Source organism: Monocercomonoides exilis (assembly GCF_001643675.1).
Source record: "Monocercomonoides exilis strain PA203 chromosome Unknown scaffold18-1597598, whole genome shotgun sequence".
Lineage (NCBI taxonomy): Eukaryota > Preaxostyla > Oxymonadida > Polymastigidae > Monocercomonoides > Monocercomonoides exilis.
Window position 1 is genome coordinate 1203790 of NW_027150563.1, and position 13197 is coordinate 1216986.

General features: G+C 50.8%; 1 protein-coding gene across 1 annotated transcript; it reads left to right on the forward strand.

The window, feature by feature from the left end:
* Nucleotides 1-467: 467 nt before the first annotated feature.
* MONOS_17469 (uncharacterized protein) lies at nucleotides 468-12898 on the forward strand (the record flags this gene model as incomplete). Its single annotated transcript, XM_067870392.1, has 18 exons — nucleotides 468-480; nucleotides 533-1327; nucleotides 1718-2012; nucleotides 2084-2482; nucleotides 2560-3046; nucleotides 3099-5490; nucleotides 5562-5875; nucleotides 6127-6473; nucleotides 6523-6860; nucleotides 7045-8338; nucleotides 8388-8863; nucleotides 8908-9046; nucleotides 9085-9306; nucleotides 9375-10548; nucleotides 10632-11432; nucleotides 11614-12033; nucleotides 12153-12457; nucleotides 12529-12898. The coding sequence occupies 18 exons, from the start codon at nucleotides 468-470 to the stop codon at nucleotides 12896-12898; spliced, it is 10581 nt and encodes a 3526-aa protein (XP_067728940.1).
* Nucleotides 12899-13197: the final 299 nt, after the last annotated feature.

Sequence of the window (13197 nt, forward strand, 5' to 3'; positions counted from 1 at the left end):
CCATATTATCACCAAAGTGACAAGAAATTTCAATTCAATTTTTTTTTTATATTTGTGTTTTGTGGGTTCTTGAACATTAATAAAAAAGAATATTCAATTTTCATTAAAATGCATCGAAATTTCATAACCAAAAAACATATCATTGGAGAAACACATATTTTTTTCTTAAAAAAAAGATTTCTTTAGCTTGGAACCTAATTAAGACGCATCAGTTTTTATACCCTTTGTTTATGATGAGAAAATACAAAAAATTACGGTTTAATAGGAAAGATCAAAGATAACTCTAAAATACTTAGTCAAATAATGCTTCATAAGCTTTATATTTTACTTTTTTGCATTGTAATCTCAGTGGAGCATAAGAGTTCTAAGATAGAAAATCAATTAGAAACATATTTTGTGACAAGTGAGCCTCAAAACTACACAATCATACTAAAAAATAAGATCAATGAGCATTGCCAAGTGAGGACATGTGCTCATCTGGTGAATTCATCCCTTGTTCTTTCCCGGTCGTGTTTGTTGAAAGGGAGTATAGGAGTGGTGGAAACTGTGGATGTTCTGTCTGAAATGAAGATATCTGACTGTGAGCTGGAAGCAGAGGGTGTGATGGGAAGTTCGTTTTTTGTGAGTGTTGCTGGTGTTGTGGAAATGAACAATATTTCAGTTGGATCAGGGAAGCAGGGAATGTGTGTGAATTCGCTTTTTTCGAACAGGCAGATTGGCAGAAAAGATGGGGCAAGTGGCTCAGTTCTTTTGAAATCCTCGAATTTTTTGTCACTCTCCGTTTCAGAGGGGCCGTTCATGGATGCCTATGGAACAAACAGCATCTGGATGTGTGAGACAGTGTTCAGCAACATTTCTGTGGAAAGGAAAGTGGGAGGACACAGAAATGTTGGAAGGGATGGCTGCCAAACAACAATGGTTGGCTGCTGTTTCGTTTCGATGGAAGATGTGTTTTATGGGGGCATCGTCAACCCAGGCTGTTGTACTATGTCTCATTTGAACTCGATCAACAACACATACACAAACATCAACAGAGTCAAGAATGCGAATCAAACATATTCCGATGTTGAAGGGCATCAGTCTTTGAATTGCTCGGGATCCTTTGAAGATGACACTTTCATCAATTGCTCAGCAACATCTGGTGGCGCAATTTCAATTTCAGGGTTAGAATCTGCTCTCACAGCCACAAGATGTCAATTCCAAAAGTGTTCAGCAAGGAACAATGGAGGGGCTATCAGTGGGGAAAGAATGCTTTCAACGAGAGTGAATTCGAGTGTTTTCAACAACATTTCAGGGGGGGAAAATACTTCAATTGGATATGGAGGATGTTTGCATTTTCTTGAGGTTTTAGATGGATCCTTGATTGAGAATTCTGTATTCAACAATATCTATCAATGCACCTCCGGTGGGTCGATTTATTTCAGAGCATTAAGCAGTTATCAATATTCAAATACACCGGATTCCATTTCAAATTGTACCTTTGCGAACAGCACAGTTAGAAATGGAACTGATGGTTGTGTTGGATATGAGCAAACAAAATCAAACTTCACAGTTACAGAATATTATTGTCAGAATTCAAGTTGCCAGCATGATGCGGGATCTCTTTTTTTTGCGGTATTTCCAGGAAAGGATTATTCCAATTCAAGAGTATCATTTTGTTTTTTCCACAACAATTCATGTGGAGCGAATTTCAATGGAAATGATGTGTATGTGCAAGATGGATCAGGATTGTTTTTGGGAGACAAATTCGTTGAATGCTTTTCCACCACTTTGTCCAAAAGATTGCATCACACTCTGAAAGGGACACAGAATGAATGGATTCCGTTGTTTGACACCCGATTTGTGGATGTGGTCTCTGGAGATGATGAAGAGTGGACATGTGGGATGAGAGCAGACCAGCCATGCAAAACAGTGAAAGGTGCGCTGGACCACTCGGGAGAGGAGCACTCGTGGGTTGTGAAAGTGGGGAGCGAAATCACATATGAATCGGGAATGGAGATTGGGGGAAAGTGGTTGGGATTGAATCGACAGAACACAGCAGAGAAGCGAGAAATGCGATGATGTGGAATGGAGAGGGGGGAAGGCTGTTTGGGATTGGGGCAGGAAGGCTGAAGATAAGGTGGATGAATGTGAGTGTGAAGATGGCAGGGTGGGTGAGTGTGTCAGTGTTTGTGATGAGTGGAGACGGGGAGCTGAGAGTGGACGAGAGTGTTGTGGGGTGTGTTTGCGATGGGGAGGATTGTGGGATGGAAAGAGCAGTGTTTGTGCTTGGGGGTGGAGAGACACGGATTGTGAGCTCGTTGATTGTGGGGATGAGATTCAGGATGGGAGGGAGTGTTTTTGGGATGAGTGGAAGGGCGAGGGTTGTGATGGAGGGATCGGAGGTGAGCGGGGTTGTGAAGACAGAAGGGAACGGAAGCGTGGTAGAGAGGGTTGTTGGGGAGGGAGAGGTGTTTGAGTTTGACAACTGCACAGTGCGGGGGTGTGAGTGCAGGGAGGGAGATGGGGGAGGAATATATGTGTGTGTGAAGAAGGGAGGGAAGGTGGGGTGGGAAACAGCACATCGACAGAAAACACTGTGGAGTTTGTGGGGTGCCAGGCAGGGAGTGGGGGTGGTGAAAGGGGAGGGAGGGGAGGGAGAGGAGGAGGGGTGTATTTGCGGGTGGAGGATGAGGATGTGGATCTGTGTGTGAAGAATGTGGGATTTGTCGAGAACAGAGGGGAGGAAGGGAAGGATTTGTTTGTGGAATCGGGGGATCTGAAAGGGTGTGTGAATGTGAAGAGATTTGTGCATGTGAAGGAATGGAGCAATGGGAGTGTGGAGAGTTGTGTGGGGGTTGATGAGAAGTGGCCGGATGTGATGATTCCGCTGGTGTTCTATGTGATGGAGAGGGAGGAGAGGGTGGTGGTGGGGAGCGGAGGGCATGATGTGTCAGCGTGTGGATTCATGGAGTATCCGTGTCGGAGCGTGTGGTATTCGATGGAGCAGCAGGGTGGAGGGAGGAAGGAGGTGGTGGTGGTTGGGGAGTACCGGATGGAGGAGAATGTTTTGTTTGGTGGAGGACAGGAGTATGTGTTGAATGGAGGAGGAAGGGAAGGAGAAAAGGGCAGAAGTGGTGGTTGTGGGGAGCACGTCAGGAGCAGCTGGGGTTGTGACGATCGGAGGGGTTGGGAGGATGGAGGAGCTGGGGCTGGTGCTGGAGGCAGAGCTGGCAGAAGAAGGGATGAGTGTGGCCAGTGTGAGCGGAGATGGTGGGGAGGTGGAGATGGCGAAATGCACAGTGCGAGGGGATGGGTGCGAAAATGGAGTGGGGTTCAGTTTTGTGAGGGCGAGTGGGGGAAAAGTGACGCTGAGCGAGTTGGAAGTGTTTGTTGTTGCAGGATATGAGGAGTCGAGATCGTTTGTGGAGGTGAGTGGAGGAGGATGCATTGTCAGCGTGAGGAATTCGAGTGTGGAAGGAGGAGGAGGTGGAGCGGGAAAGAGGAGCCGGTTTCTGAAAAGTGAGGGAGCAGGGAGTGTTGAGCTGTGGAACAGCACATTGAGAGGGATTGTTGTGGGAGGGGGAGATGGGGGGATTGTGTCAGGGGTTGTGGGGCTTGGGCAGAAAATAAGTATTGATGGGGGAACATTGAATGGGGTGTGCATGGAGGGGAATGGCGGGGGAGTGGAGGTGGTTGTGTCGGATGGCGGAACAGTGGAAGTTGGGAGGCGGCTGAGCACGGAGTTTTCATTGTGCAGTGCGGGGATGAGAAATGAGGGAGGGGGAGTTGGAGGGGGAGTTGGAGTGGGAAGAGGAGGGTTTGGAGGGGGGATGATGGTGAAGATGGAGGAAGGGAGCAGAGAGATATATGTGAAGACAGTGAAGTTCAGCGGGTGCAGTGCAGGAAAGGCGGGGAGAGACATATTCATGGAGGCAGAAAAGCTGTCGGAGGTGGTGGACAGCGAAAGGATGGGATGGATCACGAATGTGTCAGACCGGGCAGGGGCGATGGGGTATGAGAATGGATGTGAGCACGGGATCCCGCTTGTGCTGTATCTGCAGCCAGAGCCGTCGGTGATTGCAGTCGGGGGAGCAGAGAGCTGGGATTTTGAGCGATGTGGATACGAAGGAGCTGGGTGCAGAACACTGGACTATGCGATGGAGAAGCGGGGAAGCATCCTGGGGCTTCGGAGCACGATTGAGATGAGTGTGAGTCTGGAGCGGGAGCATGTGATTGGGGAAGGGACTGTTGTTGTGGAAGGGAAAGGGGCAGGGTGTGTGGTGGATGTGGGGGGAAGCGGGGAAAAGAAGCAGGATGAGCTGGTGGTGAACAAGGCGACGACCACAATTGGGAATGTGGGGATTCAGGTGCCTTGTGGGTTGAACGGGAGAAGAAGTTTTGTGAAGAGCATTGGAGGGGCGCTGACGATGAGGAGTGTGGTTGTTGTTGCGAAGGAGGGGAGCATGGTGGGGTTCAGGATTGTTGAGGCGACAGGAGGGAGTGTGATTCTGTCTCAGGTGGAGATGAGCGGGATCTGTTTCGGCGAGTGTCCGTTCTGTGAAGCGAGGGATGAAGGATGGGTGACAGTGTCATCGTGCACAGTGAGTGGGTGCAGCACCACATGTGGAGGAGGGCTTGTGCATGTGGAGGGAGGAGGGTCGATGAGCGTGCAAGGATCGGAGCTGACAGGGGTGGGAAGAGTGGGTGGTGGGAGGGCAGTGTGTGGGAAGGGAGGAAAGAGTGTGGAGATCTTGAACTCGAACATGAGTCTGTGGAAGGTGGGAGACGGGGATGGCGGGGCAGCGTATGTGGAGGTTGGGGAAGGGAGTGTGTTTGTGTGGAAGGGGAATGTTGTGAGAGACAGCATATCGGAAGGGGGGTGTGGAGGGGGATTGAAGATTGGAGTTGAGGGAAGCGGGAAGGTGAGGGTTGGGCAGAGCGGGGTGGTGACAAAGTTTGTGGGATGCAGGGCATTGAAGAAGGAAAACAGAGGAGGATGTGGAGGAGGGGTGGCGATGGAGTTTATTGGGGAAGGTGAAGTGGGAAGAGACTATTTGGTGGAAGGTTTGACATTCGAAGACAACATGGCAGAAAGAGGGGCAAAGATGTTTGTGGAAGCAGAGGAGCTGTGGAGGGTTGTGACAGCGGAGAGTGTGAAAGTGGGAGGGGTGGAGGCAGCAGGGACAAGCAATGAGCATGTTGGATTCGACAAAGGGGAGGAGCTGGATGTTCCGCTTTGGGTGTGTGTGAGTGAATGGGAAGAGCCGGGGTATGTGGGGGAAGAAGGGGTGGACTACAGGGTGTGTGGGTTTGAGAGGTATCCGTGCGGGTCAGTTGGGTTTGCGATCGGGGCGCGGTTTGGGGTGGGGAAGGTGCACATCCGACTTGTGGAGTCATACGTGATAAGGGCAGAGATAGTGGCAGAAAGGCAGGAGGTGGATATTGAAGGGGCAGTTGAAGGGGCAGGTGTTGGAGTGGCGAGGGATGTGGAAGGGGTGGAGAGTGTGTGTTTGGAACGAGAGGAGGGGTGGGGCGATTTTGCGGGATGAAAATGGGAGTGCCGAGCTCGTTTGCACCAGCTCGGAGAAGCTTGTTTTGCTGCAGCGGAGGGGAGCTGTGTGTGGAGAAGTGGGAGATGGAAGCAGAGGGAGGGGCTGCGACATATTGTGTGGCAGAGTGCACAGCAGGGCTGATGACGCTGCGGAATGTGACAGTGAAGGATGTGAACATTTTGACAGAGACTGGTGTTGTTGTGGTTGTTGTGAAGGGCGATGGAGCAAAAGGGGTGATTGACTTGCTGGTGTTGGAGAACATAACGGGAGGAGGGAGGGAGGATTGGTGGAGCTTGGGGGAGGGGCAACAGCGAAGTGGGGCAACTCAACAGTTGGGTCATGTGTGTTTGGGGAGCATGGGGCAGTGAGATTTGAGAGAGGGGTGAGCATGGAAATGGGGAACAACACGTTTGAAGGGGTGGCTCGAGAGAGTGGGAAAGGAGGGGTGATGGAAGGGGTCGTTGGGGGTTGGAGAAGGTGGTTGTGAAGGATTGTCGGCTGATTGAAGTGGAGTGCCGGGAAGGGAGCGGAAAGGGAGGAGGGGGATACGTGGAGGTTGAGGAAGGAGGAGAGTTTTGTTTGATTCGAACAGGGTTTGGGGGAACAAGGTGAACAGTGGGGATGGGCAGGGGGCGGGATGTATCTGGTGCTGGGATCGAGGAATGTGAAATACAGTGTGAAGATGGTGGAGTTTGGGGAGAACGAGGCGTATGAGGGGAAGAACGCGTATGTTGTGTGTGCGGATGCACGAGCACTGGTGAACGAGAAGTGGTGGAGTGGGTCGGCGAGGGAGTCGGATGGAGAAGAGAAGCAGCTGTGGGTGTATGATGAGGCGAGCGGGCGGAGCCTGTCGATGCTGCCGTATCTGTTTCCGGCAGACGAAGCGATTGTGTTTGTGAATGGAGGGAGGGGAGCAACACAAAGGATTGCGGGGAGGAGGTGCGGCCGTGCTTGGATGTGGTGTATGGGGTGAAGCAAATGGGGGAAGGGCAAAGGATAGTGCAGATTGTGGGGAATGGAAGGGTGGATGGGGCGGCGAAGGGAAAGGGAGGATGGCTGACGATTCAGGGAAGAAGGAGACAAGGGCTTTGGTGGCGGTTGGAAGGGAGGGGCATTTGGAGTTGACAGGAGAGGCAGGGATGGTGGGGCTGATGCTGAGCAGACTGAGGTTTTGCCTTCCATGCACATCGACACATGGGGAGGTGATAGAGGTGAGGGCCGGGGAGTGTTCGATTGTGAACTGCTCATTTGAGGCAGGAGAGGAAGGAGCAGGAGCAGGAGGAGGAGCAGAGACAACAGGAATGGGGATGTGGATAGGAAGGGGAAGTGGGGGTCATTGGAGATGAGCGGAATCAGGATAGAGGATGTCAGGTTTGGAGCAGGATGTGGGGTGTTTGATGTGGAAGGAGGAGAAGTGAGTGTTGAAGGGCATTTATTGGCGGGGTGGATGGAGAGGGCAGTTCGGTGATTGTGTGTGAGAAGTGTGAGAGAGTGAATGTGAGTGGGGTAGAGATGGGAAACTGCAGTTGTGGAGAGGCGGTTGTTGTGCTGAGGGGAGTGAAGAGAGGGTGGATTGGGAATGGGAGCATGGTGGATGGGTGTGTGTCATCAAAGGGAAAGGGGGGCTGGCTGAGGTGGGAGGCAAGCGAGGAGGAGGAGGAGGAGGAGGAGGAGAAAGAGAATGAAAAAGAAGAAGAAGAAGGAGAGGTGATGATCGAAGGAATAGAGGTGAAGGGGTGTGTGGCAGAGGGGGAGGAAGGGAAAGGAGGAGGAATATGGATGAGGCTGAATGGGAGGAAGGAGGGGGAGTTGTTGTTGAGGGATGTTGTGTTTGGGAGGAACAGAGCGAGAGAGGGGAGGGATTTGTATGTGGAATGTGAGTCACTGAACAGGACAGTGAAGGCAGAGTGGATAGTGAATGTTGTGTGTGGAGAAGGAGAAGGGGAAGGAGAAGTGGAGATGAGAGGGAGAGACAGGGAGCACTTTTTTGGAGAAGCAGTGGACTTGATGATGTTTGTTCTGCAATATGTGAGCAGGAGTGTTTGTGTGGGGAGGAAGGGGTTTGACATGGTTGGGTGCGGGAGCACAGCGTACCCCTGTGCAACATTCTGGAGAGGATTCATGAACACAGAGGCGAGCAGCGAGAAGAAGGAAATGATTATTGACGGGGAGTGCGAGGTGAGGAGGAGCTATGACTTGTCGCGGTTTGTGATCCGATCGGCAGGCGGAGCGAGTGGAGAAGAGAAGATGGGAACACTGAAATTTGGAGGGGGCTTGGATGAAGAGGCAGGAGGAGGAGGAGAAGGAGTTGTTCGGAACATGGAAGGATTGAAGGTTGAGAAGATAAAGTTTTTGGTGGGGGCGCAGCTGCCTGGGAGCAAAGGGTGTGTGATCTATTCGTACTCGTATGTGGGAGGGGTGGAGCTGTCAGAGAGCATTGTTGAGGAGGAAATGGGGGTGTGGCTGGGGTTCAGCTTTGTGGTTGTGGAATGTGGGGAGTTGACAGTGAGAGGGTGCGTGGTGAAAGGGATTTGGACGTTGGCTCCTGTGTTGAAGGTGTCAGTGGCAGGGAGCGGATTGATTGAAAACACGCAGTTTGAGGATGTGAGTATTGGAGACAGCAGTGTTGTGGAAGTGGTTGGGACAGGGAGCAAGGGAGGTGGGAGATGGAACGGGGAGAACAGGATGGCTGTGAATGGATGCTCGTTTGTGGGGCTGAAGTCGGAGGTTGGAGGAGAAGGGGTGGTGCTGAGAGGAAGTGTGTTTGGAGAAGTGGTTGTGAATGGGTGCAAGGTGGAGGATGTGTTTGCCGGAGGGTCGTTGAGGGAGGCGGGATAGGGATATGTGTGAAAGGGGAAGGGAGAATGGAGGTGAATGGAACGAGTGTGAAGAAGTGTATGTGCGAGAGGAGGAGTGGGAAAGGAGGAGGATGTATTTGATGTGCACGGAAGCGCTGAGGGAATTGCCATTTGGAGTGAAGAACATGATATTTGGAGGGAATGAGGCATGGATGGGGAGGAACATGTTTGTGGTGGCAGCAGACCTGAATGGAAGTGTGAATGAAGAGAGTCTGAATGTGTTGTTGGAAGGAATGGGATGGGACGAGAAATCGTTTTGTGGGGAAGATGAGATGGTGGGGGTTGTGGACCTGCTGATGTTTGTGATGAGTTATGAGAGCAGCACAGTGCATGTGTCGACAAGGGGGCTGGATGTGAGGCGGTGTGGAAGCGAGAAGGAGCCGTGCAAGACATTTTATGGAGGGTTCATGCACATTGGAGGAGAAGGAGAAGAGGATGATGGGGAGAAGAAGGTTGTGGTGGAGGATGCGAGTGTGATGAGGGAAGGATACGACTTGTCGGGTTTTGGAATTGAGGGGGTGATGGTGAGGTTGAGACAGGGAAGAAAGCGATTCTGTTGATGGAGAACGGAGGGGCAGGAGGAGAGAGCGAGGCATGGATGGAAAACCGGGGAAGGCTGGGGATAAGGGAGATTGGAATTGAGGTGGGGAAAGGGTTTGAGAGCAGAAAGGGGGCGATTATTGTGAATGAAGGGGAAAGCTGGAGCTGGGGAAATGTGAGTTTGTGTCGGAGAGCAGTGCGAACATGCCGGGGAGGTATTCATTTGTGGTGTGCATGGGAGGAGAGATGGAGGCAGAAGAGGTGAGAGTGAAGGATGTGTTTTATGAGAGAAGTGTGTTTGTGATTCGGGGAGTGAGGGAGTGCAAAGTGGAGAAGATGCATGGATCGTCTGTGAGCCTGTGGGGAGGGGCAGTGTTTGAGATTGATTGCGAGGAAGGGGCAGAATGTTCGGGGAGAGGTCGGGAGTGGTTGTGAATGGGAGCACATTGGAAGGGATCAAGCGGAATGGGGAAGGGGCGAGTGTGATGGAGTGCGGGACGTCGAGGTGTGTGGATGTGGAGATAGTGGGGTGTGTGTTTGAGGTGTGTGTGTCGTCGGAGAGCGAGAAAGGGGGGATGATGATGATGTGTGTGGAGGAAGGAGGGAGGATTGGGGTGAGGAAGTCGGAGGTGCGGCAGTGCAGCTGCTCGACGAGGAATGGGAAAGGAGGAGGGATGTATGTGAGGAGCACAGTTGAAGGAGACGTGGAGATGATGTTTTCGGGGATCGAGTTTGAATCGAACACGGCGCATGTGGGGCGAGACATGTTCATCGAGTGCCACGACATCGGATCGCAGATAAATGAGACGCAGTTCAAGCTGGTGCTGAGCAGCGAGGTGTACAACCAAATCAACGCGATCTACGGGATGGATGAATGCGAGCATGCGCTTGAGCCGGTGAACCTGCTGGAGTTCATTATGACGTACCAGGCAGACACGATATTTGTGTCAGGCAGCGGGGCAGGAGCTGGGCTGGACACAAAGAAGTGTGGGAGCCGGGCACTTCCGTGTGCTTCGATCGGGTATGGGCTGGGCCACATGACGAAGATATATGAGAGCAAGCTAGTTGTGGATGGGGAAAGCGAGATTGAAAGCGAAATTGAGCTGGCAGAAGTGGGAGTGCAGTCGAAGTGGAAAGAGCAAGCAGAGGTGCATGTGAGGTCTGGGATGAAGCAGACGAAGGATTGTGTGGTGGAGAGTGTGGGAGAGGTGGAGCTTGAGCAGCTGGTGTTTGTCTTTTCTGGTTCGTTTGTGTCTTCGCACAAAATGTTCATGGAGGTGGCATCAGGAACAGCTGAGCTGAGGAGCATTGGTGTGAGCAGCGAAGGCGAGGCAGGTGTTGGGAGAGTTCCATTTGTGCTGTTTAGCATCGGAAGCGGGGAGCACGGCGGAGAGAGTGGGATGAAGATGTGGGGATGCTCGATTGGAGGGATCAGCTGCGAACACGCGTTGATTGAAATTGGGAAGTGTGGCTCGCTGATGGCAACAGAAGTGGTGCTGAAGGATATTGAGTGCGCAAAGTCGCTTGTTCAGATTGGGGCTTTGAGCGGGAATGTGTCTGTGAAAGAGGTGGAAGTGAAAAGAGCAAAGTTGGTGGAGGGTGCAGTGATAAGCCATGTGTGGACTGGAGGAAATGAGAATGAAGACTCAGAAGTCTCATCCATTTGCGGGATATCGCTGAGCCGCTTCGAGAACATCAGCAGAGAGACAAGCTCTCCATCGGTGATTTGTTGGGAGAGCGGTGCATCAGAGGGCTGGAATTGGTGAACTGCACGTGCACTGGATGCACATCGGAGGCAGAGAGGAAAGGATGTTGGCATCTGTGGAGCAAATCATGTGGTGATGGGTGCATGCTTGTTTGCACTGGAAGACACACAAAGGATGGAGAAAGGGGTGGAATGGGATGGAGGTGTGTGCGAGTGGAGTGGATCGTTGGTGGATTGCACAGACTCATTGGTGATGATGAGAGACACAACGATTGCGAATGCGTCGTGTGGAGGGCTGTCGATGTGTGGGGAAGCGTGACGATTGTGAAAGGAGAATTCATCAACAACAACCCATCAATGGCAAAGTACCCTTCGATGCGGCGGAATGTGCTGTGTAGTGGAAATGGGATGGTGGATGTTCAGAGCCTGAAGGGAGGGGATGGGATGCAGCCGAGCACATCGCTGTGGATTATGGATGGTGGATGCGAGCTGATGGGGATTCCAGCAGAACGGGCATCGGCACTGTTCATCCCTCGGTTGGAGACAGTGAATATGGAAGAGAGCGGAAAAGAAATGAAGCTGATTCTGGGCGGGATGCTGCTTCTCCCGTGCAATCTGAGCGTGCGTGTTGTTTCTGCTGTTGGGAGCACAGAATCTCTGGAAACATATGAACTGGAAGAGGAAGCAATTGTTTCAGAGACGGAAGCACATTATTGGATTGAGAAAGCAATGATCTGCTCTGCACCAGCCGAAGCAGAAGTTTCTGTGTGCATTCTGTTTGAAACGGTGATTCCGGTTCGTCGACTGCAAGGCATGTTCTGAAGAACCGAACAGAGACAAAAGCAAATGGAGATAAAAACTTGTTGAAAGTGGAAAAGAAGAAAACACTTTTTGGCCAATTATTGTAATTGCACTTGTTGTCATATTGTTGATTGTTCTGATTGTTTCGATTATTCTTGCTGTTCGATGGAGAAAGGCAAGGAATGAAGCGAAAGATTTGAGAGAGATAGTGAATGATAACATCAGAAAAGATCCGAAGGCGTTTGAGATGATAACGATGGAGATGTCTCCCGAGGAGCAGTGGAGGAGAGCAGAAAGAGAGGCAGAGAAGAAGAATGAAGAGAGGATAAAGAAGAGGGTGTATGATTCAAATATGGAACATTCAGAGTCATCAGAACATCTTCTATCTGAGAGTGGCTCAACTGAATACATATTGGGGAGAGACTCAGACAAAATCCCAGAATGGGCATTGGAGAAAGAAGAAGAAGAAGAGATAAGAAAGCGAACACCTTCTCCATCTATCTCATCCACTTCAACTACTTCAACAACTGATTCAGATTCAACATTTGTTCGAATGGAGGATATGTGTCCAACAACCTCTTCAATGTCGAATCTGGTAGATGCAATGGCCTGTTCATCACCACATGAGAAACTGATTGTGGATCTGAGGGATTCGCTATTTTTGTTGCTTCATGGAAGAAATGAGAAAAAGAAATGGCGATCGGAAGTCTTCAGGAGAGGGAGCAAACAGCTTCCCAGATCCTGTTCTGGGTAGCTAGCCTTGCTCTCCACTCCTTTGATGAAATGGAAAACAAGCTTCAGTCATTGTCCAGTCTGAGTCCTCACATTGTACTCTTCTCTGAGCACATGGTGATCTGCATTGTGATGCACTCTGATTTCATTTCATCTGATGATTCTGATTCATCATCCATCTCATCATCAACAGTTGTCACTTCAGCAAGTGATGATGATGATGACAGTGACTCCCTTCCACCATCAGCATTTGAGGATGAGGATGATTACAAGAAAGAGTGCTTGAGGTGGATGGCACCAGAATTGCTGATGAACAGGAAGATGGGGGCAACGAAGAAGTCTGTTGTGTTCTCGATAGGGATGATGCTGTGGGGTGCCTGACGCTGGAGATCCCGTTTGGGGAGTATCCAGCAGAGGTGGCGGGACAGAAGATAGCGAATGGGGAGAGGCCAGATGTTGCGAGGGCAGGCTCGCCAGATGGTGTGAAAGCAATCATCGCTTGTCTGTCAATGGGCCGGTACGCCAGGCCAACACTCACAGACTTGAAGCGGGCATTCATCAGTCATTTTCCGGCTGGCTGTGCTGTTCTGACAGTGTCTGATGCAATTGGGCTGGAGGAAACAACAGACAGAGGCAAAAGAGAAAGTGGAAGTGCACAAAGTGGAAGTGCACAAAGTGGAAGTGCACAAAGTGGAAGTCTTGTGAGTGGGTACAGCACATTTGAATGAGGAGAGAAGACCAGGGATGGAGGGAATGGAGATAAACGGGAAGAAGAGAAGCAAAGGAATCTCCCAATCAGTTGAAGGAAATGAGACTAGATTTGATGAAATGATTATGTGCTTCGGGAAGGGAAGATGCAAGAGGGATATGAATATTTCGAAAAAAAGAAAAGAAATAAGATGAAGATGCCGTGCAGGATCTGTCTGCATTAATGGATAGCAGAGTTTTTTTGAAGGGTGTTGCTGTTCGTGAATGGGCAGGCAGATGACTGTTTACACTTTTTGTTTGATGGCAACTGTGCTGTCGG